Source organism: Chamaea fasciata, unplaced genomic scaffold (genome assembly GCF_029207755.1).
Source record: "Chamaea fasciata isolate MVZ Bird 193981 ecotype frontalis unplaced genomic scaffold, bChaFas1.0.hap1 SCAF_1, whole genome shotgun sequence".
Taxonomy (NCBI): domain Eukaryota; kingdom Metazoa; phylum Chordata; class Aves; order Passeriformes; family Sylviidae; genus Chamaea; species Chamaea fasciata.
In genome coordinates this window covers 61,707,178-61,733,086 of record NW_027094086.1, presented here as the reverse complement: position 1 = coordinate 61,733,086, position 25,909 = coordinate 61,707,178, and the positions used below count along the sequence as shown (strand labels likewise).

The 25,909-nt window shown below is 36.8% G+C and overlaps 1 protein-coding gene across 1 annotated transcript in view; it reads right to left on the bottom strand.

Moving 5' to 3' along the window:
• The window catches only part of LOC136290479 (dynein axonemal heavy chain 5-like), a 147,425-nt gene that overhangs the window by 33,526 nt on the left and 87,990 nt on the right, over window positions 1-25,909 (bottom strand). The window contains exons 59-68 of the mRNA XM_066184902.1: window positions 24,563-24,730; window positions 17,451-17,669; window positions 14,726-14,902; window positions 11,168-11,362; window positions 9,816-9,971; window positions 9,359-9,541; window positions 6,271-6,441; window positions 5,460-5,838; window positions 4,080-4,351; window positions 2,023-2,187 (exon numbers count right to left, since the gene is read on the bottom strand). Of these exons, the coding sequence (XP_066040999.1) occupies window positions 2,023-2,187; window positions 4,080-4,351; window positions 5,460-5,838; window positions 6,271-6,441; window positions 9,359-9,541; window positions 9,816-9,971; window positions 11,168-11,362; window positions 14,726-14,902; window positions 17,451-17,669; window positions 24,563-24,730 (2,085 nt within the window). The remainder of the gene's footprint in view (window positions 1-2,022; window positions 2,188-4,079; window positions 4,352-5,459; window positions 5,839-6,270; window positions 6,442-9,358; window positions 9,542-9,815; window positions 9,972-11,167; window positions 11,363-14,725; window positions 14,903-17,450; window positions 17,670-24,562; window positions 24,731-25,909) is intronic.

The following is a 25,909-nucleotide window of genomic DNA, read 5'->3' as shown; positions in this document are numbered from 1 at the left end:
AGAAAAAATACTTTTCACTATGAATTGTCCTCTTTTTACTCCTGAAAGAACTCTATCAAATGTCTGCATACAGAATGTTTCTTTCAATAGTGAGTCATATCAGCATAACCATGTCATCTTAATACATCGCTGTCCAGATGAAAATGCTGGCATTTTAGTCACTACAGTGGCCCTGACCGTTCTGTTGAAGGTTCTGTGCATCATTCCCTAAAAGAAGAAACTCTCTCTACAGTTTAAAAAAAAATCTGATTTTAATGAAGACAAAATGCTGGCATAAGAAACTTCATTTTAATCCTGAAAGTTAAATTTTCACACCATCTTAAAGTGAAAGTAAAGGGGGCATAAATGTAACTAGTTTTAAGATAGAGCTTGTTTGGTTTATAAACAAGATTATATAGCTCAGTAGCCACAGATAATGTTCTCATTTCTTTGGGAGACAGTCACCTGAACAACGACATTTTAGGGTGAAAAATAAATTCTGGACACAAATTAGAACATTACCAACAGCAGATACCTGATTTATAATGCCATACTTAGAGGCTCCATCAGTACTGGAAATCCATTTTAAGACCACAAATCATGACTGTAAAAGGGAAATCATTGAAAAAAGAGGTCCAAGGTTTTTGTCATTAAGAAGAAAAAACCCCAGCACCACCACCACCCCCCTTCAAGATCAGGTCCCTGATACAACTAAGCTATATTAAAGATTTAGTCTGGAAAAAAGCAGAGAAATCCCAAAGACAAGAACTAAGTACAATTTGTTGACATACTAGCAAAAGAAACACAAATCTTCCTTGAAAATGTTTCTGAAAACTATATTATTTCTAGATACCTGTTTCAAAAGCTAAAGAATTGCTGAAATGCTCCTCAAGTTCCCCATTGCTATATACATTTTTATTTTCAAAAACATCTGTGTTTGCATTTTGTTTTGTGGCATTTGGATGGCTTTTGTAAACCTGGAAGATTTCTATATGCTGTGTGGTTATGTCTTTACTTCAAGAGATTAGAAAAGAACCTTACAGTTAAACAGTGCTGTTGACTTCACATTTACAGGTGACACTAGAGTTGAACTTCAGGTTATGACAGCCTAGCTGATGTTGCCTTGTTCATAAACCATGTGTGAATAAACAAGGCAATCCCTTTAGCTCTTTCACAACCTCACTTTCTGTTTATTCCATACACATTTCCTGAAAGTATGAAAACATACTGACTGTCCACTGCAACCTCCTTTTGGTCTGACAACAAACAAGGATCAAATTAATGACTTCAGATTTAAGATTCCTAAATTTAAACCCTAAGTGAGAGTTAGGTCACAATTTAAGCCATCTTCAACACAGGCAGACAAATAAGGGTCCTGATTTTCAAACTGAATTAGCATCTCTGCTTTCTAATTAATAAGCTAAAGAGATTTGTGGGTCCTCCCCAGTTTTGCAAGTATGTCTTACTCACTATATATTAAAATCCCTAAATGAAGATGCCTTCTAACGAGGAGGAAAATTTATGGAGATCTAAAGTAAATAACTTCTTATTGGGAAAATTTTATATGCTGCTACATTGTGAACCATAAAACACAGGGTGCCTTAAAGTGATGCTGTTCTGCAGGAAATGTTGAATGTCTCCATCAAGTGCACAGATTGAATGCTAGGGTGTTAAAATTAATTTCTCTTGTCACCATATTTATGATTTTTTTCCGTATCTTCTTGTAATTGTCATTACTGTCAGATCCTACAATGAGTGTAACACAATGTAAACCACAAATGTTGCTTTGTTCTCATAGCTTAGTACATTTTCTTAGTAGCAGACTATCATGGTCTGCTGGATAAAGTCAGAGGTCTCATTGGAATCAAACTGCAAAAACCAAGACCGCAACATTTTCATTTCCTAGTAAATGCATTTTGGTTGGCTACTGGTCAAAAATTATCATTACTTAAACATCTTTAAAATGTGGAAATACCATTTCTAGTGCAAAGAAGAGTTAAAAATGTCTTTCTCAGCTCTAGCAAACTCAATTGAAGAGGATACCTTTGATTTTGCAAGGCGTTCTATACTTTCAGTGGGGTCAGACCCCACGGATAAAAGGCATGTCAAAGGTGTTCGACAGCCACTTTCTGTCCACATTGCTTCCATTTCAAGAATAAATCCTTCTGCATATTTTCCTCCAAGAGATTCTGCAATGTAGTGCCGAGCCTGGGGGAAAAAATAAAAAAGGTTAACAGAAAAATATATCTATCTTAACTTTTTTAAATTTATCATTAATTATTGATGTGGAATTTACCAATATCTACATTGGAAGGCAATGACTGCCTAAACTTTAACTTTTCAACTTTGATCCACAGCAGGCAACCACTGAAATTCTCAGGTAGCAAACTTCAAAAAAAGAAGAGAAAGAATTCTGCTCATACAACAGCCATCCTGTGAACACTTGCTAGAAAATGCAAAAAGGGGTTTTTTAAAGAACTGAAAAAAAAATCCATGCAGAATAGATCCAGTGTCAGCTCTGAGGACAGCCCAGATATTGCCCCTAAATTCTGCCCACTAAAACTTGGTGGATAGCCTAATAAAAGAGTTTCCCTACATGAGTTCTATTCTTAGTTCCTTTAAGTATGTATTGTTGACACTGTCTCTGCAGCATAGTGGATTAGACAGATCTTACATCTGACCCAGTTACAATCTCCCAAATATTTTTTGGAACTTCAAACAAATTCTCCTGTCCAGTGGTTATCCATTTCAAGTCTCTTAGGCTGAATATCTATTTCTACAAAACATAAACTCAGCTCAGACTTGATCCTTAAAGGTCAAACCTTCTTTATGCCTTTTTTTTTTTATTCCTTTTCACAGACATTTTCTAAAAGAACTTCTAAAGCTACCTTAGCGCATGAAATTCTTTTTTGACCAAGGTGATTTCCTAGCTATGTAATGACTCTCACAGATTCTGAGGCGTGGATGATGAAGAGAAGCACTGAGGAACAAGGTAGACTGAGGAAGATGTCAATTATAGAAAAAAACCCCCTCAGCCACCCACTATTAAGTGTATGTTTTGTCCTGGACAGGTAAAATCTCTAATACTTGTGAAAACACAGCAGGGAAAGAGGAGATAAAGAAGAGAGTAACAAAAGGGTTTCCCTCTCTCCTCAAAAAGTAAAATAATGACCTTTTTTCGCAACCTTTGTTCAGAGACATTCTTTTTCAGAGATGGTTGTGCAAGACAATAACAAACAATTGATAAATAAATTGATAGATAATTGTTGATAGATAATAAGTTGATAAATAAGTAGTAGCAGATTTAGTATTTTGCTCTGTTTAAATTATGGCAGTTGGAGGTCCCATACTTCTCTCCTACTTACAGACTGAAGAGTAGAAAATGAAAAAGAGTGGAGCAAGCCTCGTTGAAAAAGAGGTCCATGAAAATATGTTGTCCCCTAAATACAACACAGATGCTATCACAGCATGTAACATGTAAAGGTGAGATATGCAGGAAAGAAAAGCTACTACTTTCTGGTACAGAAAGAAAAAAAAAAGTGAAAAGAGGGTATTCATACATCTCCTTTACACCTACATATAGAAGAAAAATCAAAATATCACAAACTGCAGAGAAACTGCTCATCTACTGCAGTTTATTTTATGACATTTGCCATGAGGCAGACTTAATTATTACTTTCTCAGTAGAGAGGGTAAGTAAACAGTTTATCTGCTGTTTTAGTGCACCTGTCATCAAAGTGAATTGTTCTTTTTCCACCGCTTCTGTAAAAAAGAACAGGGATGTATCTTTTGATTCACCAGAGGAATGCAACTTCTTTACAGGTTTCATGACTCAACCTTGAAAGCACCACACAAAAAAATGGTGTTCTTGCAGCTCTGACACAATTTGTTTCATGTTCTGCATCCTAGTTCGTTGCAATTAAATAAATTAGTGTTTTTGCACATTTTTTTTAATAAGCATTTCAATTTCTGTTTTTTCAAAATAGCTCACTCTGCAACAAATATTATGGTAACAAGAAATTCAGAGAATGTAAGTTTGGAACTAGCAGTTCTTCAGGAGATGTCACATGGCATAACCATTGTACAAAAGTGTATCTTACTTGGGCAACAGTGTGATCAGGGCACCAGCTACGGACAAGGAGCAGTTTATGGAATTGATCAAGTAAGCTGTCATAACCATCAGGAATAACAGATTTTTCAGGAGCTTCTTCATCAAACCAGGCTTTCCAAGACTTCTCATTCTTAACAATTTGCACCAGAAGTTGATTGAAAGGGTACAAGCTAGATAACTGCACAAGATTGAGCCATGTGGTGTCAAGGATCCACTTTTTTGGTTTTGGTTCCACAGAATTCATATCCAAGCTGGCACCTCCTGCAAAGTGAAAAGTATTTTATAGGAAAACAAACATTGCTAAACAGAAAAATGACAAATAATAAAAAAATACTTCTTCAGTATAATTCAGGGAGTAGCATTTTATGTAAACCAGGATATGGAGACCTAGAATTTGCATGGAAGAAACTTAACAAAGACCTATTTGGAAAGTGGTCTCAGTTTCTCCCAAAGCTGATATCCCAAATTTTTGTGCTGCTTCTACTCTATCTGTAGAGCTGGAATAAAACATGAGCACCTAAAAGGATACACAAACCCAGTTCTTCAGAGCAGATGTAGAATGGTTAGCACAGCCTCCTTTCATCTATACTAAAGAATAAGAAAGCACATGGTGCATTCATTTCCAGGACTGTGCAACGTCAACGGCCTCTTAGCTCAACCACCACTCAGGCTCATGCCCATTTTCACTCCCTGCACAGCTGAGCCACAGCTGAACAGTAACTCAGTGTTTGCCAAACAAACTGGGACATTTGGATGCCAAGCACCTGACTGTACTTGTCTTTGTACCAGATTGCTTTTATCTTATCTTGGAGACAGTGAGGTCAACCCCCATCAAATTTTAGAAACCTTACTCAGATTTTTCTTTGTCATTGTGTCTGAGCAGTGACAGACAATGGTGACAAAATGCAACACAATATAGAAGTGTTTTACAACATGTAACAGACTTCCATTTTTTGTGCTGATACTTAAGTCTGGTACAGCATTCACATGCCCTCTCATCAGCCATCAAGAGAGCTTTTTCTGATTGTCTACAATCTCACAGACACAGATATGTGGCAATTTGAAAAAGAGACAGACAGCAGAGACTATAAGTTCTCTTACAAGTAATGGACTTATTTTATCCCACTTTGCAATGTATTACAGCTAAAATAATCCTTATCTAAGCACTATTTTTATAACAAATAATCTATATTGCTCTTGGTTTGGAAAATTTGTCTCCTAATTCCTTCTTGGATTGTATATGCTTTCATTCACAATTTAAAAACAAGTAGATCCACGGGATATAACACATTGGTAATTCAAGTACTGCAAAATCTGAATTTGGCAGTATACAGACTTATGTAAACAGGAACATTTTTAGAGAAATTACCTTTGACCAGTGTCTCAAACTCAGTGCGTGAAATTTTCTTGGCCTGCAAGTCAATCTTCAGCGCCAGGAGTAATGTGAACAGGAACCTGTGATTTTCAAACAGCCCTCGAACTGTGTACTTGAAGACCTCATAGGTGAGATGCTCAATTATATAAACTACCCTTTTTGCTGGAATTTGAGATTTCTGAGATCTTTCCACTGATAGGTCAAAAATGCCGAGGAACTGCCCTAGAGATGTTTGGTACATGACATTAACCAAGCTCATTTCCACAATTAGGAAATAAAGGATGCTACCACGACCTGCCACAGGCCGATACTCTTCTCGTGCAGTATTGATTTTCACCTCTGTCTCCATTGCAGTGTTTAATTTTTCACTGACCTTAAAATTAAAAGAAATGATCATGAAGATTAAGTTGTATTACTTGGGATTTATACCACACAAGCAAAAAAAAAAAGGTCTTGATTAAGATCACAATAATATTTTTAGTTGAGCTTTGCTTTCCTCTGCCAGTGTTTCAAGATAGACATTGTGTCTACATGTGTTCCAACTCCTGTCACAATGGGAACTGATTCAAACGTACACCTGCAAAATATGCCTGAAATATAAACAGTATCCAGGTTCAATTTTGCGATTTTTTTATGAAGAAAAAAATTAGTGTTTCTACTATTTATTTGTTAAGAAGTCAGATGTTACACAGTGGCTCTGAATGGAAAAAAATAAAACAGGAATGAAAATATATACATACATCTTTATATATGCTATCTTTAAATTACAGTTACAAAATGTATCTGCAGTACATTCAAAATTCACCTCTTCTGCTGTTGTTTTAGTGATCCTTAAGACTTCTATCAGAGACTCATCTTCAACCAACGAGCCTTCTGTACTGGTTAGACGGCAGAGAAGATTATCTTCAAGCTCCTGCATTTTCCTCTTGTTGGATGTCACTTGTTCCATCAGTTTGATTCTTTCTGCTTCCAGTTCCTGTATTCAAGAAATTTGCCATAGAATACCTCAATTAAAAGGAAGATTCCTTATAAAGACACAGAAAACGTGATTTCATGCATGTCAGATTGAGGACTTTGTTGTCTTTTCCATAAAATACTGAAATTTTACTAAATATTTCTGTACTAAAGTAATTTATATGCATGCTGAATATATATATATTAAAGTAATTCATATGTATCCTGCACTTATTTAATTTATGAAGCATAAATGTTGGAGAATGAAAACACATCAGAAAAAGGGAAGAGCTTCCAGGAAAAGCTTCCTCATCATAAGGTGCACAAACCACTAAAGATAGTTTCCAATGGCAAGTGATAAAAGCCACATTACATCGAGTACTCAAAATTAAATCAGATAAAGTCCTGAAAGATGCTTTGTATGGATGGATTTTATGTTGTGAGCAAAATTGACTGGATGACCTTTTCCATTTCTAATTCCTACAGTTCTGTGACTATGAAAGATACAATCCTCTACTGCTTATAAAACAGGAAATGTTACAATTATTATCTATGTCATATGGAACTTTTTGCCCTTTCTACAAGACAATGACAAGGGAAAAAAGGTAGACAAGTCAGCACAACAAGTGAAATGAGGCATCTATACAGCACAGTCTACACAGCTCAGGGATACTCTTGCTGGCTGTCTATTCAATCAATCAAATCAAACTTCCTATAAGAAAAGGATAGTTAATAATAGTCTATCTACACCTATGGCTTCAGTTTATTTTCATTTTTGTCAACATGTCAAGCCAGAGAAAAAGGAGATGTACAGAGTTATACAGTACAGGAGAGATTCTGCTGTATTTCGAAGAAGTGACAAATTTCTTTATTTTCACAAACTTCTCATTTGGAAATCTGTTTGTAATATGTTCTAGACGTACAGAGTGTAGCTCTGTGGAAGCTAAATGTAACTGCGCCCCAAAAGAGTGGAATGGCTTAAGCATCAATAATTCAGCTTTCTACATTTACTCCTCTTTCTATACCGTTAATGCAAACGAAAAAAAATTAGAATTACACAAAAGGAATACTTCCTCAATACTTCCTCAAAATACTCAAAAATACATTTAACTACAAGTTTAAATTCCACATAAGGATGTGCTTTGTTTAAGATCAGACACTTTACCTATATGATTTATATGTCTGTAAAAGGTATCTTTCAGAAAATTAGCAAATGTACCAGGTGCAAGGGAACCTCACAACCATATTTGTAACATAAATAAGAGTTGTTCTGAACACAAATAGTGCCAGCAACTTCATTATCAAAGTAAAAAAATATGCTGATGTGTGTTTCTATATTTACAGGATCAACCCATAAAGCAGAGAAGAATAAACACTTCTTCGATCAGATTTCATTGATCACTAGAGCAATCTTTAAGAATGTCTTGGTTCCTTTAATCTATTCCTTTAGCTCAGCAATCATAAAGTTATCTCTTTGTAATAGAAAACTTGTTCTTCAGAATCCCTCTTCATGTTGTGTCTTTCTTTCCTTTGGACTAAATTTTACAGAATCCCATTGGCTCTGACCATCTACACCACAACATTCACCTCTTACTGAGACAGAACAGACAGAACAACCATGATGTCTTCATATCTGCCAAAAGAAGTTTAATAAATGTTGATCAGCCGCAACCATGTCCCTGTGCAGCAAGTAATGTCAATATTAACCAGGTTTCCATGCAACTCTCCTCAGCTGATATACAGCACCGGAGGAATATTTTTCAGTAACTATATTTTTGACCCAAAATGCAGACTAGGTGTCACTACGTACATTCAATATGAATTCTCTAACAGTTGTGTCCAAGAAAAAAAAAAACACAGAGCAAGGGTATCTTGTGGGAAGAGGAGTTTTATTTCACTTTCAATTCTATCTTGATTTAGACCTCTCTCTCCCTTCAGAGGTTAGTCAGGATACTCCCATTCCCTCCTGCTGGTGCTGTTCAAAGTAACTTACATAAACCTACATCTACTGGAGTAAAGATGAAAAGTTTTGCATCTAAAGCACTAGTCCCACCTTATTTTCCCCAGTGCCTGCTGTTATAGTCTTTCTGTTTTTCATGGAAAAATTCACAGGAAGTTTGTGCATTACAATGACTTTCTAGCCTCTGTTTTTAACTGTCAGACTGAAGGAAGGACACCTTAATTCCAGTCCTTACTTCAGTAAGGTCTCATTTTGAGCAAAGTGGAAGGGTGTCAGCTGGAGAAAATGACAGCATCACTAAAGAACAGCATTAGAACAAGCTTTGGAGGAAGTCAAAGGAAGAATTAATTCCCTTAGGTAGGCAACAGCTCTTGCATGACCAAGCCTACCTGAACTACTTCCTGAAAGCAGCAGCTCTGCTAATGCAAACCCCAATATTTTCTTGCACCTCAGAGAGGCTTTTCTTCCTTATATTAACTTCTACATAATCAATGTAAAATTTAGTAAGAACAGAGTCAATTCAGTGCTCAGGGCTCCTTAAGAATCTTTCATCTCCTTGCACACTAGAGCCTGGCTGGCAAAAGTAGTTCAAGTTCATAAGCATTTTTTCATGTAATTCAAATTAAGTTTAAAAAGGAATTCAGAAATAAAAGAGATTTCTGACTGAACATGAAGCCCTTTCCATACATGAAGGAATAAAGTTTTTATGTATGTCATGTGTATATGCCTGTGATGTATTTTTAATGAATAATTTTCTTTCTTCTCTTTCCAAGGCCAGATTTTAAAATAAATGTTTAGATTCCCCCATTCAATTAAAAAACAGTTCCACATTGTATTTCAGCTAATGCACAACCTTTAAACTTTCATTCACATTTATGTTCTTGCATTTGATTTCAACCAAGCCATTGAATATGCATGCAGTCCTGGTGCAGACACTGAACAAGACTTCCCTCTATTCAAATACTGCAAGACTTGATACCTGCTTTTCTGTGAGGATGACACGTCCAAGGAGCTGATCTTCCAGCCCTTTCATAGTAACACTAAAGTCAATCACAGTTGTTCTTGCACTAATTTCTGGAGTATAAACAGGATTAGCCACCTTTGTTGTCATGTAGAGGGTAAACCCCTTCATCAGATCTACCTCCTTGTCACCTACTTTCACCTGAAAATAAAAAACATTTCTCAGTTTTCAAAAGTTGAATTCAGAAAAACTGTTACTTTATCCAATTTAAAAAAAAAATCTATGAATTCTTTTTGTTACATTTTCATTTACGCTTTTAACCTTTCCCATTAAGGGTAAAAAACCCCTCAAACAACCCCAAGAGTTCACTACTTATTTTCTGTTTTAAAGGTACAACTCACGTCAGTATTCAGACTACCCCATACCAAACATCTGTCCTATTGGGTTTTAATTTTATGTCTACAATTCATCTTACTTTGTGTGCTGAACCAAATTTTATGAAATTTTTTTCCAAGATGTTATCTAGAGCAGGATCAAGTTCCTCTCCAATATCTTCAATTAACAGAGGTCGGCCAAGGGACAAGCAGTCTTCTATATGAGTTCTGAACAACTTGTGGTTCATAGCTGTAACCTAGGAGGATTGAGTCACAGCATGCATTTGAAAGCACATGGAAAACAGCATAAAATCTATTGCAGCTTTAAAAAATTATACTCATCCTGGGAAATCTATACAAATGGCTACATTTTAGGGACCAGAACTTGTCTCTGCTGACATGAATAGAAGTTCTGATTTAAACTTAGGATATGTGATAGGAGATCACATTTTTCTTTATTGCTACCTATTTACTTATTTAACTGCATATCTATCTAAGCATTGTAATATCTTAATATCTCCTAAATATAAATAGTTTTATGCTTAGAACATAATGTGAAGTAGGGAAATATTTATGGAGTTCAGAAAGGAAACCAGTGTTACATAGGAGGCCTGATTCAATTTCCAATACAGTTCTACCAGTCTTTGAATTATTTAAATTTAATATATCTAACATAATCCTTTAAGATGATAATTGAATAGCCTTTCCAGGCATCTCTTAAGTCATGGTTTTCAGGTGGTTTTTTACCAGGAAAAAAAAAATTAGGATAGACACGTTTTTAAAATAAATCCTTGTCTTGCAGGCAAAGCTCTTTGAAAAAGGTAGAATTAAAATACCTAGAGACACATTACACAGAATTAAACCAGTATATTATTTAAAAATTAATACTCTGTTCCACCACTCTGCACTTTTTGTTTGTTATAATGTAGGCATTTGTGTATCCACCAGAACAGCATGTTGCCTACATTTTTATTTCAAATTCAGCTGAGGTATAAAACTAGTGTCTGAGTGACCAACAACATAACACTAACAAGACCATAGCAAATTCCAGTACCCCAGATGTAAACCATAATTTAAACACTTGTGTATTTAGGATCTTGACATAACTCTCTTCCTCCTGGACTTACTGGGGACAACTCAGATTCAGAGCAGGAGATACAAGTCTCCAGGAAGGTGGAGAATGAGATACAACCTCTTACTTTCCTCTTTGTTTCTTTTACACTATGGCAAGCAATTAAAAGATTCATCACAAAAACAGATATGCCATAACATATTCCAAGCTATTTTGCCCTGTTACTGATATCCTGATACAGGGTACATGTTCTGTGTCAGTCTTGTTTTAGTTTCTGCATAAATGTATACCAATAAACATCAGATCTAAATTGCACATGGCCAAAGTATGATGGCACAAATGACACACACAATTTTAAAAAATTGTAAATTAACTATTTACCTGAAGTCCATTATTCTTTTCCTTATTTTTGATCCAGATCTTTCCTTGACCTTGTGGATCAATCAGCAAAGGATATCTAGATGCTTTTGTGACAATAATGCCATTTTGAATTGAAAGGTCATCATTTGGAAGACCCTGGAGGTTCCACTCACCCACTGTAGCATTGTCAACAAGCATACCAGTAAGGTTCAAGTTCTAATAGAAAATATGCAATTACAGAATTAGTACCAGTAGAAAACATGCAAATACAAAATCGGTGCCAGTTAGAGGAGCTATACTAAAACATCTGCTGGATGGTTTTTCTTCTTATTCTGATCAGAATGCATGATAGAGTGTATTTGGTTACTGCTTACTGTTTCTTTTCTTTAAAGTTTAGTAGCTCAGTCATTGCAGTTGAGCAGTAATGAAAGTGAATTCTGTTAAGGCTTTGATGTCGATCAGAAAGTGTCAGAAAAACTCTAAAGCCAGTTCAATATCTAATGACAAACTGATTTTTTTTGCCATTTTTAATGGCAAACTCTTTTCCTGCCAGTTCAAGTGGAAGGATCATCTTGCTCACAAGAACTTCCACCTGCTGGAAAATGCCTTCCAGGTACAGGATGGCTGTTGGAGACTAAGAGAAGAAAGTGGAGATGTGCTATGGATCAGTAACCATGAACTATCGTGAAAGGTTATTGCTGCTAAGTTAAAACCCTTCACAGTTCACATGTTCTCCCAAAGTCTGATTTGCGCTTGTCAACAAACTTGCTTTATTTTATTCATTACGAAAAGTGACTGGAATCTCAAAAAGGTGAATGTGAAGAAAACAGCCCTGAAAATAGCAAACCAAACTCTCCAATTTAGAAAAGCACCTTAGTAAGGACTGAGAATTTTAAAAACAATAAAATTGAAGGGGTTTTTTATTTGCTCCTTGAATTTTTCATTCAGCAATTCCTACTTTTAGGCTTTCTCTAAAAACACGCTTGAAATGAAGACATGAAAGAAAGTAAAAGCCTGCATATCTTGTGAAATACACAGACTTCAGCATCTGAAGCCTAAAGCAAAAGTTCAAATACTGTGAGACTTGTGATAAAATCATGAGACCTAATGATACCAGTGGTTGCAAGATGCCACATCTTTTTTACCCCTTTGATTTTTTTTACTGCTAAAATTATTGAAGACTCACAATGAAGCAACACAAACTATTTTCAGAAGACAGAGAAATTTTAAGAATCATTTCCATTTGTGCAAAGGACAGAAAAGCACTTAATAGGCAAATTTTTCAACAATTGGATCGTAAAACCATATTTAGCTCCTTAAGCAGATGAGTAGGATCTAAACAGCTTTGAACTTTTTTTACCTACAGCAAGAAGCATCAGTCACCCTGCAACTCTGAAACTCAGCTAATTTAAGTGCATAACTAAACAGATAGGTGGCTAATTTTAAACAGATCTTTCTAAATTGTTATGTCTAAATGACTCGTACGCCCACGGTCAGTTAGACTGTGACAAAGTAAGGCAGATGTCAAGCCTTTTGCCTGAATTGCAAAGCTGCTTTCTTTCCTGTGGTGTGAAGTATCAAGAAAGAATCCATATGCTGCCTTTTGTGAGTACTTAGTTCCCTGGGAAAAATCAAAACTCTCTTTAATACACTGTGATGGAAATCATAATTCTGTTCTTAATGGGAACTGTCTAAACAGAATGGTAAATACATTTTGAAATTCATTAACTATGGTATTCTCCATCTAACTGAGACATATTTGCAGGCGGTGGGAGGGAAGGGGAAGCAACATAGAAACAGTAAGAAAGTATTCCTCAAATTTTCAAGGATGCAGCCAAAGAGTAATATGGTCAGAACACCTTCATGGAAGCAGAATTTTAGATCTTTATGTATTGCTTTCTAAATACATCCAGTTTCTTATCCTTAAATGGTGAGAAACTTGACAGATATTCCCCAGGGTAAGTAGCTTTTAAGAGCATTTTGTACACTGAATTTGAGAAGATGCTCCCTGGGATGAGTGTATGTAGGATAACTCCCATGCCACACTGGTTAAGAATCTTGCCTGAATCTCCACTGCTCCTGGTACTTTATTAATAAATCCATCTTGGCCTTACATATTTTTTATCATCATCAGTTTTCAGAGAGCTTTACTGGGCGAGTCAGAGTCATTCATCTTTTAAGTCACAGCATAAATTGGGCTGAATTGCAAGTTTCATTATGTCAGGTCAAGGTTAATGAGCATTACAAGAATGATGCTAACCTAACATAAAAAATAATAGATAAGATATTCACAAGTAACTTCTATGAACTGAACAAACCCCTCCCAGAAAAGAGGTCCCCTTAATAGAGATTTTTAAGAGCCAAATCCCAAAAAAACCTGAAAAGAAGATGCAGATCTACCTTTAGCTGTTTCACAGTGATACAGCTGTACACAGCTTGCTCAGTAGCTCACAGCATTTTTCAGCAGCAACTGCTCTGTCAAAATTTTTGACAGCTGAGAACAGGAACTGTTTGAGCTTAATGCTTCAACTCCTGCACTGAGAGGAAGAGAGAGTCCCTGAACTATTTCTCCAGCTTTACTGCTGAAGAAAATGTACACAGGTACTCACAAAGCCAAGTGGAAGACAACATAGTTTACTCAGAAAGACAGTTTTGATTACTATGGCCTAAATTCTGCCTTCACCATGAATATATCTTCCAGGTACAGGGAAGAATATTAGACAGACCTCCTAAAAGTCATGGAATAGGAGCAAGGCTGCTGCTGGCCACGAGCAAAGCCTCTGCACCAGAACATCTGCCAGGTCTGGCACTCCTGAGGCAGACAATGGTAAAAGTAAAGGACAAGATTCATGCAAGGGATCCTGCCCTGTGTCACAGCCTCAGCATGCAGGCTGCTCACCTTAATAAAGGTAGAATATGAAGTGGCAGGAAACAGAAACTGAATGATGGGACTGTAGCTCCATTGCACTGTCTGCACAGACACAGGCCAATGAAGAAGATACTGCAACATCAGCCTCACTGGTGACAAAGGTGCATAGATTTAAAAGGCAACACTGGAGCAAGCTGAACTGCCAAACTGCTGCAAATCAAGCCTTGCTAAATGCAGGGTTTGTTCAAATCAATAATTTCTACAAGACACTTCAAATTAAACTAAATTAAATGTTGTGCCTACACAGCAGAGGGTATGACCAGAGGGTATGACCACAGAAGTGCAAAGGTGATGTTTCCTCTTATGAAAAGGTAAACGTATGCTAAGCTGATAAATTTTACTTTGTTTCCTGTATTATGCTATTTCTCCCAGGGCAGCTGACTTCAGACAGCATTTCTCTCTCAGATTTGCCAGAGCAGTGTCCTACATACCAATTGTGAAATGCCTGACAGTATAAAGAGGAATTTAAAACATATTGGTTTAGAAGCTCAGTTGTCAACTGTTCAGATTTTTTTATTTATTAAAAATCTGATTGAATGTGACAGCCTATATATAATCTTCCAATTATGTACTTTTCTGGAATGAAAAGCTCCGCAAATAATTTCATAGCAAGGCAAAGAATAAGGTCAGAACAAAACATGAACACTTACTTTACTGTATGGAATCTTGCTATTGTCCATCTCTTTCTTCCACAATTGGAGCAGTAAATTCCTGTACTCCTGATTGAAAGGTCCAGAGTAAGAGAGAAATCCAGTGGCCAGAAGAACATTCCCCACCAAATTAGTAATTTGATTTTGAAAGTTTTTGCTGCTTGCTGTCCAACGAAGCTGTATGTAAAATATTAAAAAGAAGTTAGCTTAAGCAGACACAAAACTAACACAAACATCTAACTCAAAAATTGATCTCTTTCTGTTAAATAATTTTTCTTCAAAACAGGAGTATTTTTTTTTGCTGTAAATCATTTTTCCAGAATTAGAAGTTTGCTTGGAAGTGATGGCAACTACCTGACCAAGTGGAGAAAAAGCATCTTTGCCAGCAAGCTGGTCAAACAGGTAAGGAGAGCTTTAAAGGAGGAACAAAGTGGCAGGCAGAGGAGGACCAATAGTTATGTGAGGAAGTAGAGGACCGGGCTGGCAAACATAATGTGTGGTGTGAGATAAATTGTAGGGAGCTTGTAATCAACAAAACAGGGCTGATGGAGGACCACCCTAAGGATAACCACATAAACAAAGTGTCCACGAGACAGAATGGTGGGGACAGCTTTCATACTGCTTATAGGACATTGATTATCACAGCAGGGCACCTCTCTGAAGTGTTTCTACATGAATGTGCACAGCATGGAGAAAAAAAGAGGACTCTGCACGTGGTTGCAGTGTCATGATATGATGGGGGTCATGGGAACATGGTGGAAAGACATCCACAACTGGAGAGCTGCATCAGCTATCTATGGGCTTGTCTTCTGCGTTAGGAAGCACAGGTTGGGAAGGTGAGAAGACTAGGAAGGACAGGTTGGGATGCTGAGAAGAGGAGTTTTGTTTCATGTGAGAGAGCAGTGGAATGCATGTGTTTGGCATGGGAGACTCGAGAAGGGACAATTATGACAGTTGGGAGCTTATGGGTTAGCATCACAGGGAAGATCAACACAGGAGATGTGTGTGTCTGTCACAGACAACGTGATTAACAAGAAGTAGATGAGGGCTTTTTTCAGATGGGGGAAGAAACTTTGCATCCACAGGCCTTGGTCCTCATGGGGAATTTCAACAAGCCAATATCTGAAGGACCAACACAGAAAGACACAAGCAGTCCTTGAGGTTTTAAGAAAGGCATTGACAAAAGTTCTCAACACAGTTGAGTGAAGATTTAATGAGAGAAAGGCAGTTTGTTTAACCTCAAACTTGCAGATAAAGAATTGATCAGGGATTTAAAATTTGGGGGCAGCCTTGGCTGAAATTGTTTAGCCTTGAACACAGAGAGTGCAGGGGGAATTTGTACACATGTTTCTATGTGCACAAATACATGATGGGGAGGTATAAAGAGGAAGATGCCAGACTCTTTTCAGACTCTGTGAATTGACAAGGAGCAATGGGCACAAATTGGAATATAAGAAATTCTAATTAAACACATAAAAAGTCCCTTTATTTCAGTGAGAGTGGTCAAAAACTGAAATAGGTTGCCAAGGGAAGCTGTGGAATCCTTGAAGATATTCAAAACCCAACCAAAAAATGCCCTGAGCCTTAAGAAGGGGTAAGGAGGGGTGTGTATTTTGGGTTACTTGATCTCCAGAGGTCCCTTCTAATCTCAATTATTCCATGATTCTGCAATTTTATAAGTATTATTATATTTTAAAAATTAAAAATAATAAACTAATATTTTTGCTTATTCCCTTCTTTCCAGATTCTTTCCCTTACAATCACTCTGCATGCAATCTGGATCAGGACCAAGTTTAGAAAACACACATTTAACCCAGTGTCAACTTTTCCCAATACTGCAAGTGTCATACAGAGTTTTTCATTTTTTTGTCAGAATTTTCACAAGTAGAGTGGAATAACAGCTCTTACAAGGCTCATAGCACAAGGCTTCAGAGAATCCACAATAAGGCATTATAATTTCCTATTTTTTGTTGTTCTTAAATTTACAAAAAATATGATAAAGTACCTAAGATTTTTGACTGATGTAATTTGAAGGACAGCTATGCAAAAAATTGCTGAGGTCTTGGCTTTGCAGGACAAAATGGCTGAAGTAAAAACTCTCATTAATTTTGACTTTGTGTGAAATCAATGAAGGAATTAACAAAGCAAATAATAAGAGGGGGGGAAAAGAGTATCCTGCTTCCTCTGAAAACCTTCAGGCTCAAGCTAGAAAGGTCTGCATAGGAAACGCAAATTTCAAGCTCAGTGCAGAGGAAAACAATTAGCCCATAATTCTGTAAAAGGCTCCAGTAGAAATCTAACCTTCAATTATAATTCAGGAAATTAGTCAAGCTTCAAATTTGTATTCTTGTATACTTCGTGAGAAAAAGAGAGTAATCCTCCTTATAAACATTTTAGGGCAATTATTTAGGTCAAGCCTAATTCCTCTTCTTACTAAAGCTAAAACAAATTTGGCTCCTTGGCTTTAAATCTGAACTTTATCCTAGTATGAGTCATACGATATAACAAAAATCTTCATACAGAAGAAGTAACACAGGAATTTCTTTACTTTGTCAGATACATTAACTTCAAGGAAAAAAACCATACATATAACTAAAAAAAGTGTCAGATGATATCAAGATGTCACCATGCCTTGAGTTTTTTGAGTACTGCTACGATCATTATGGAGCATTCTCAAAACTGCACACCTGCTTTCTGCTGGAAACCTACACATGTGTGCTAATACCTTTTCTCCCCCTAACCCTTCAATCAGAGCTGTGGCATTGTTCATCTTCCTTCTGCATGCCTCAGCATCATCTAGCAAGGCCTGCTTCTCTTTCATAGCAGCATCATACATGGCTTGGACTTCATCCAGTTCCCTTTGCTTCTCATCCAGCTGATTTTGTGCACTATTCAGTTCCATTTGGGCAGCTGCAAGTCTTCCTTCTTGCAAAGCTAAATTTGCCTACAGTTATTTAAAAGTAAAGAGTAATTAATACCTATTTTTTAGCAGAAGCAAATGACATTCATTTAATGGCACATACTGTACTGTGTTGGGTACTTTTAAAAATAATGCACGTTTTAAGATGACAGAAGGTTTTTTCTTTTTACTTCTGGAACAGAAGCATATAATTGAAGTTATTCAAGGCAATCTTAAGAGGTTAAATATTTTCAGAATGGTGTGTTGATCACACAATGACCAGTGATTTTAAATAAAATACACTTGAAATAGCTGTCTACTAGACATATGAGGCAACATATTCAATGGGTTGCCATATATATATGCCTCCTGTAATATATTCTCAGTGTAAAAGAAATTTAATATTGTCTTCATTAATTATAAAATAATAAAAATTATAGCAGAAGCTACACTTCTGCTCTCTTTTTCCATCAAGTATGTCTACAACAAAAATATAACTAATGTATTTTTTGCTCCTCTGGAAAGTAAAACTCTAGAGACTTTTTTCACATCTCTCTATAAATTTGCATGATGACTTACCAGTCATTTAAATGTGGCCTCTTAACTTTTATATTCCTAACAGGGTTGAAAAAAATATTCTGTGAATTCAGAATGTATTTCCATATACATTTGCAAAGGATTAGAGGCTGACAAATTTCTTTTGAAATTCACACTTACAGATAAAGGTTGCTTCCATTTACTCTGAATATTTTAAAAAGCTTGTTTAAATACCATGGTTTTTTTTCTGGTTTTTTTTTCTTCTATAGGAGTTATAAAGATGGAAATTAAGAATCTGTAAAACTTGTTTTATTAAGAGTATGAAACTCGACACTTGCATTACATCACACCAGAAGAGCAGCAGTACAAGGCACCTCTCTTAAGGGGTAACTCCTAGTTAAAAGTATAACCATGGGTTGGGGTCTGGTCTATTTCAAAAGAGTTGCAGGGAATTAGAGAAGCATATATGTACTAATCAATTAAGTAGGTTACTAATATCTATGTACATGTATGTTGCATACATGTGTATTGAATACAGGTAAATCACATGTATCTGTCCATGTATATGAGCAATCTATCCAGGTATATGTACACAGTATATGCAAGAGAATAGCACTGTGAGTAAGGTTGCATCTACTGTAGCCACCTGCTATGTTGACACATCCTAGAGATAAAAAAAATATTTTGAAATTCAGACGAACAGTAAAATGGATGCTCATAAATTTCCATCATGTAAGAACGCTGAAATATTTTTACCTCACTGTTTATCAAAAAAACACATTGAAGAGCATCACCTAGAAATAAACATCACTCAATCAGTGAGTCTTGATTAAACCCAGCTATGCAGATTTCATAGTTCCAACAGCAAGGGAGTTTTTAGGAGGTGACAGTGTTACTGTACCCTGCACCAGGGGGAAGGGTGAGATGCAAGAGAGAGAGTGTGCAGGGTTCCTTCTGCATCTGAATAAGAAAGGTCTGACAACAAATGGCTTAATGAGACAACTGTCTTAAAGAGATTCATAAGAAGAAGACAAACAGTGAGTAAACGTTACATCCCTTCAAATGCTGGACACCCCACATTCATGCAGCATCAGAGAGAGACAGGATGGTTTTGCCCAGGGTATCCTGTGCAGAGCAGATCCAGTCCACGAAGAGAAAACTTTTTCTTTTGGCCATTCAAACTATCTTAAACTCCTCTTATTTTTCTGTCTTATTAGAGCAGATGCCTCATTTAGCCATCCATTGTCAGACCTTTCTTACTGAGGTCCAAAAGAAGCCCTACACCAGCGCTCTTCTACCACCTCCCACCACCTTCCGTACTGCAGAGTATGTTGTATCCTTAAATTCTCTGAAGGCTAAAAATGGGAGTCAAACAATACTATGACATATTGTTTTAGTCCCAGCTGACAAATACTAAGGTTACACAGGAAAAAAGATCCTTGGGGTGTTGTGAAGAACGGCCTTGGCAGAACAGCTGGAACAACAGAGAACTTACACCTGGCTGTGTGGATTCATATAACATCTTGACATTTATCACGGCAGGACAGGAACCTCGATGGAAAAGGATGGGCATGTGAATTTCCAATACACATGAGCAATGATGCCTTGTAAATATGAAAAGCAGGTCTCTGTGCAGCAATAAACTACCCAGAAAAGTGCAAAAAGATTGATAAAACAGACTTCCCCATTCTTAAAAACTCTTAAAAGACTATCAGTTTTGAAGATATAGGAACAAAAAAAAAAGTATTTCAGAGATGAGTAAAAAAAAAAAAAAGTATGCTGTATACTAAGCTGAAAAAAAAACCAAACTAAAATTGTTTACACAAGACTTTTTAGATTTTTTGGAAGATGATCTGTAATAAGAAACTATTTTACAGACAATTTAACCATAATTTTCATCCAATTTTAGAGTAATCATAACAAAGTATAAGACATTATAATATTAGTTTGATTTATAAGCTACTTGATCATATGTGATGAACGCTGGTTTGTTGCATGAGACTGACAGCCAGCATACCAGGATGACCAACATGTGTGATTCCCAAAGGCAGAAAGACTACTTGTTTCAGATGAAATCATCACTATTTGCTTTCTCCCTGTTTGTTTTTTTTTTTTCCCAAACTTGAATTTTCAAAATTTCATGGGTACAAACACGGCTTTTGTATTGACAAAAGTGGCAGGTTGGCTGGCAGCCTCCTGCATAGAGCTCTGCCATGAGAGCAGGAGGCAAGTTCTGCTGCCAAAGAGAATCTTCTGCACAAGAAAACTATTACAGCTGCAATCAGCTCCATACAAACATTTCCAGCCAATAATAGGCAGGAAGGAAATATGTTTCCCAACCATTAAGAACCACTGTGGCCTTTCTAATTTTGGTGCCATTGCTCTGCAAACAAGCCTCACACCCTTCATTTCATCCCTGTGAATCACGCAGCAAAGCAAAGATACAGTTTGTTCCAGCTGGATGCAGTGTGAAAGCCTGAATAAACGGATTTTATGCGGATGAATCGCGAGGATTTAAGACATGAGGTCCACACTCTGATCTGCGCTCCTGGAGAAGTGGTGCTACACTGGAACACACCTGGGCTCGTGTGAGAGCAGCAGCTTCAGCCTTTCTTTGCCTTTGGCATTGTGGGCAACCAGACAATCCTCTGAGCACCTGCTCCAGCCAGTGCTGCTACCTGCTCTCTCTATCTGTCTACGTGGGGCAGGTACAGAGACAGCATCTGTGCCATCAAGGGCCACAGGCTAAAGGTTTAAGCAGCTGTTTCGCCCTCTTCCAATCTTCCCCCAGAGAGGACTTCATAGCAGGTGGTGAGATGATCCTGTCCCTCTGAATGTTTTTACATTCCACACAAAACCAGAACAAACAAACATAATTACAGTCACAGCTATACTCTTAAAAGAAACATGCCCAGGACCTTTCTCTGGAACTGAGCTTAACCACCATAAAAAATCTCACATTATGCTCTCCCAGTCTCTAGAACAGTATGACTGCATGCTGCCAGCCTTGTGGGAATGGCTCTTGGACCATGGTAGAACCTGAAAGGTGCCCAGAGACTATTGAAAAATGCTGTTTAGCCAAGACCAAATCCACACTAAAGATCATTCTAACAATTTACCAGGGTAAATTACCACTTTCCAGTGCCTAAAAAAAATCACTAGTACTCTTTAATTTATCAGTACTGACATAGTCATTAAGTTTCTTGCTGATTCATTGCAAACTCAATTTTGCAAAGTAACGAGTATATCTGACCCTGATCTAAGGAAGCAGTTCAATAAAAATGACTCTCCAACAAAAAGAAGCCTCACACCATTTAATGCTATTCGTACTCTTGAAAGGAATGTCCAGATCAACCTCAAATCACTCTGAAGAGCAACTGCTGCTCAGTAAATTCAGAAAATGTTACTAGAAGAATTCCATTAGGGAAAAAAAAAAGGATCGAAAACTATAGAGTTCACTACAGGTAAGGATGATTTGGAGCTTTCCTAGCACCCCTCTTGTTAATGAATTTCAGCTTCCAAAGTCCACTGTTCTTGCAGTGACAATTCACTGCTGCTGGATTAGGTCAGAAGGCTTCTTGCACTTGGACTCTGTCATTCTGCTCCTGAACTGCTGGGGATGTGCTAAATGCTCATCTTTGCCTTTTGCTTCAGAACTGTTCTGGGCACATGGCATCTGACTGAAAACTCTTCATGGAAATACAGTCTCAAAACTGACCCTGTCCCAGATTACTGAAGATTTTTCCTATAGACTCTGTTGGTTTTGGAACAACTTTCCCAAAGACTCAATATCATGATGCACTTGTATCCACCATTACTTAGGGAAAGATTGTAAAAAAAAAATGCAAAGACATACACAGGTTTTGCCTCACCAATACAAATTTTAAAAAAATACACATACACATGCACATATGCATACATATGTACACATGTAAACAGATGCATGCATTTTATATTAATAAAATCTTGGCCTCACTTTCTTTGATATCAGTGACCATTCTGTGGGGTTAAAATAACCTTTGAAAAGCACAGAAATCATATCTATTACCTGCTTTACATGGTCTGTACTAGCTAGCAAAAAGCATCCCGTATTTTCTGTTCAGTTACATGTCTTGACCACACTCTGTTTTGTTGGGCGATCTAAACCTCCCCTTCACCCCCCACAAAGTATATGCTTTCCTTCCACAGTTATTGTGGACCTTGAATTCAGACTTGCGTGCTTGTTTTCCTGCCCAGTGGGCATCACCTTGTCAAGGACATGCTTATTTAAAAGGACAACTATCAAATTTCAACTCCTTGACTAATTTCAAATTTCACTCCTTGACTATTACCTCTTCTTCAGGTGCAAGATTTCCCTTCATTGCCTGCTGTGGTTTTTAGTTCAGCATGGAGACAAATGGAAGTAGAAAAGGCAATAAAGTCTCATACTTAAAACTGAGTTTGACAGAGAGAATCCTCGATATCAAACAGAATTTATAAACTGTAAACAAACTTCCCTTGATCACCATAACAGCCTAAGGAGAACTTAATTAAAGTCACTGGAGACATCCGTAAGGGAAATTATACTCCTATACACAGTATTTTAATTGGAGGCTGACAGTATCACAGCAAAAGTCAGGGCTTCTCCATTCTTCCCTTATATTCTTCAAATAATAGATAAGGAGCAGATGGTGCTTCAAAATTCTCAGGTTATGCAGCAGACTGGTTTACTAGGTAGCAATCCAGGGAGGAGCAGCTCATCCTCATGCTGAAGGTTTACAGGAAAGTTTTACTAAGGACCCTTGGGCTGCAGGTCACTTATCTAAAGACTGCCAGTATCCATTCCTAAGAATTAGGTAACTTTTGCACAATGTAGTTACTAAAATATAATTCACTATTAATTAGTTTTCACAGGTTGTCATATTTAAGATAAATGAGGCAATGAGTCTCACTTAAGATGCAATTTAAAAATATACTGAATCCATTTTGCAGGTGTTGAAGGGGATTTATATCCTCAAACAGCATTAGGATAAAGCAGCTTGATTAATTCTAAACCTGCTTTTAGCACTGGATGGATTAGCCTGGGCTAGTACTTTTTGCAGTTTAATTGTACATTTATTTTCAATTATTTTCTTAGCATCACTCCACTGCTTCCTGTAATATCTCCTGTATACTTTAAACGCTTCTTCCCTCCCTCCCTTTGTCATCTTCAGTTTTTAAAATATTTGTGACTGTTGCTATACCTGAGAATAGGCACCACTTTGCCAATATATGCGTTTCATTTTTTACCAGATACAGTGTGACAGGAATGCAAGTACTCAAACACATAGCTAAATTTATATGTAATCCTACATCATAGATAATCAAATAAAAACTACAAGAGCATGTTTTCAACTTTCAGGGTTGCATTTGCATATAAAGCCATTGTTTCCCCCAGGTCTTGCTCCCTTTTATAGCTCTCAATAGTAATATTTCAAATTCTGTTTTCATTAGTGAACATCCCTATATTTGAAAAGGAAAAAACTACTTATATATCACAAAAATATAGCATTCTCTTGAGTTACTTGAATTAAAAAAAAATATTTTAACATATTTGAATCAGATCTGTCTAGATATACTAAAAAATTATCCTGACAGTTTTGACTGTACCATTGATACAGTGGCTTATTCAATAAGAAACCAAACACGAGTGCAGAGGAAGAAAAACGGATTGGATGTATTTCCTCAGAAAAGAGCCATAAAACTTACTCTAGGAGCAATGACTATAAATCATTATATAAATATGCAAAGTCCTTTTTTTTCAGTATGCTCATAAATGGAATATTTCAAAGACAATAAAGTTATCTGTAGGAACGCACAAAACAGTCACTGATCCCTTTCTACTTCAGTTCAGTGTTTCAGCAGAATTCTCTACCTCACAACTACTTTCTTTATTACTATGTCCACTTGCACATAGTAGTCTGAAAGTCCAAAATTTTTTTAGGGGATGAATTCCAGTTAAATTCCTTAAAGAATGCTTCTGTGCCAAGACTGATCTCTCCTCTCCCAGATTTTCTCATGACCACAATGAGAACGTTCCTTCCCAGGCCAGTAGGACCGAGGAGTTTTCTTGAAGCCATAGTGCCTGGCACCCACTCTGGGGGCAGAGAGGGTATCATAATCTCCCACATACAGCTAGACAGGCTCTATAAAGAACTAACTGAATACTTACTGTGTCCACACAAGTAACAACTGTACCACAGGGTAGTTGTGTGTGAGGGGAAAAAGTTGCCAGGACATGTTAAATCTCCATGTACTTGACTTAACAACTGGGTGTGAAGAAAAAAGAATCTGGTTTTTTTTTTTAGCCAAAATAACACGACATTTTTTTCCACTTGACTATATTCATCACTCAAAAAAATAAAATTATCAATACAAAATACCTTAAGAGGAAGAACTTCTTTATTAATACTGTAGAAGTAAGCCATTGCTTGTGTCCATGAGCAAAGACCTGCTACATTTCCACACACTTTTTTAGCAGTCTCAAGATTATAATCCTCCATATCCAAATAAGGCTCTAAAAGCTCCACAGTTTCTTCTGTAATTGAGTCCTAGTCAATAGAAAGGAAAAAAAATTAAAACAGGTTTTTGAATAAGGTCTGCTTCACAGAAGCATTTTTATTTTTAAAACTATGGGGTATCACTTCTTACAGAATAAATTAACAAAACAACACTGTTGCCTTTCACTCTTATAAAGGACAGATTAGTAGTTTTTGTGAACTCCTGAAAATAACTCCTACTTCCGTTGCAACAGATTGACTTGAGCTGGCATTTAATAATCCTATTTGACACATGGGATTTACAGACGTTACTAGTGCTTGTAGCTCCATGACAATTTAAGATGTTCTAAATTATTGCTGCTAACAACACTGCACCTTCTTCCCTTTCCCCCTCAACCACATGTCTTTGTCCCATCTTTAACACTCTCACCAATGCTCAGTGATCTAGTTTGGAAAGTGTTATGACAGAAATATAAGTCAGAAGACTACTGAATAATTTTCTTCTAGTCTAGTTCCATAAACAAGCTCGCCATGGTGTCAGACAGGCACTGGTGTGAACACAGCTAAAGGAACCAAACAGGCAGCCTTCGGAAGGAAAAGGGTGAAACTGCAAGGCACTCTCTTCACTTCACTGAAGCTAACCCTTTTCCTTAACCGTGAAAGAAATTTCTTTCAGCTGTTATTCTAATCCCAGGGTTTTTTTCCCCCTCTTTCACAATCTGCTGAGAACATGAAAAGCCAGATCTTTGATGATGGTGGTTAATCTATAATTATGTAAGTGTCAGAAGAAAATGGAATTCATCTCCTCAAGCAAGGTAGAGAGTGGAAGAGCTTATACAGGCTAAAAATGACTGCTTAACAATAGACACGTTAAGATTTTTCCCTTTTTTTGGAAGTGTATTAATGCCTTTCTTTTAATGCATCTAAAAATCATCCACCATTCATACTGCCAAGCAATTTACCCTTTTCTTGTTTTTCTGCACAGCAGAAAGGACTGCCTTGTACTTATCTGATCCTTAGCTACTCTAAAAAAAAAGACATTCACTATATTACTCCCAAGATCAGCCACAGCGATGTTTTCACTATGATCATTTGCTAAAATGTAAAATAGTGCTGGACAAAAATTTTGATTTTTTTAGTCTCCTACTCAAAATAATGAGCTAACAAGCCAGCAAAGGTGAAGCAAAGATCAATCAGCAGTGGCCTAAACCTCTGTTCAAAAGCTTGGAA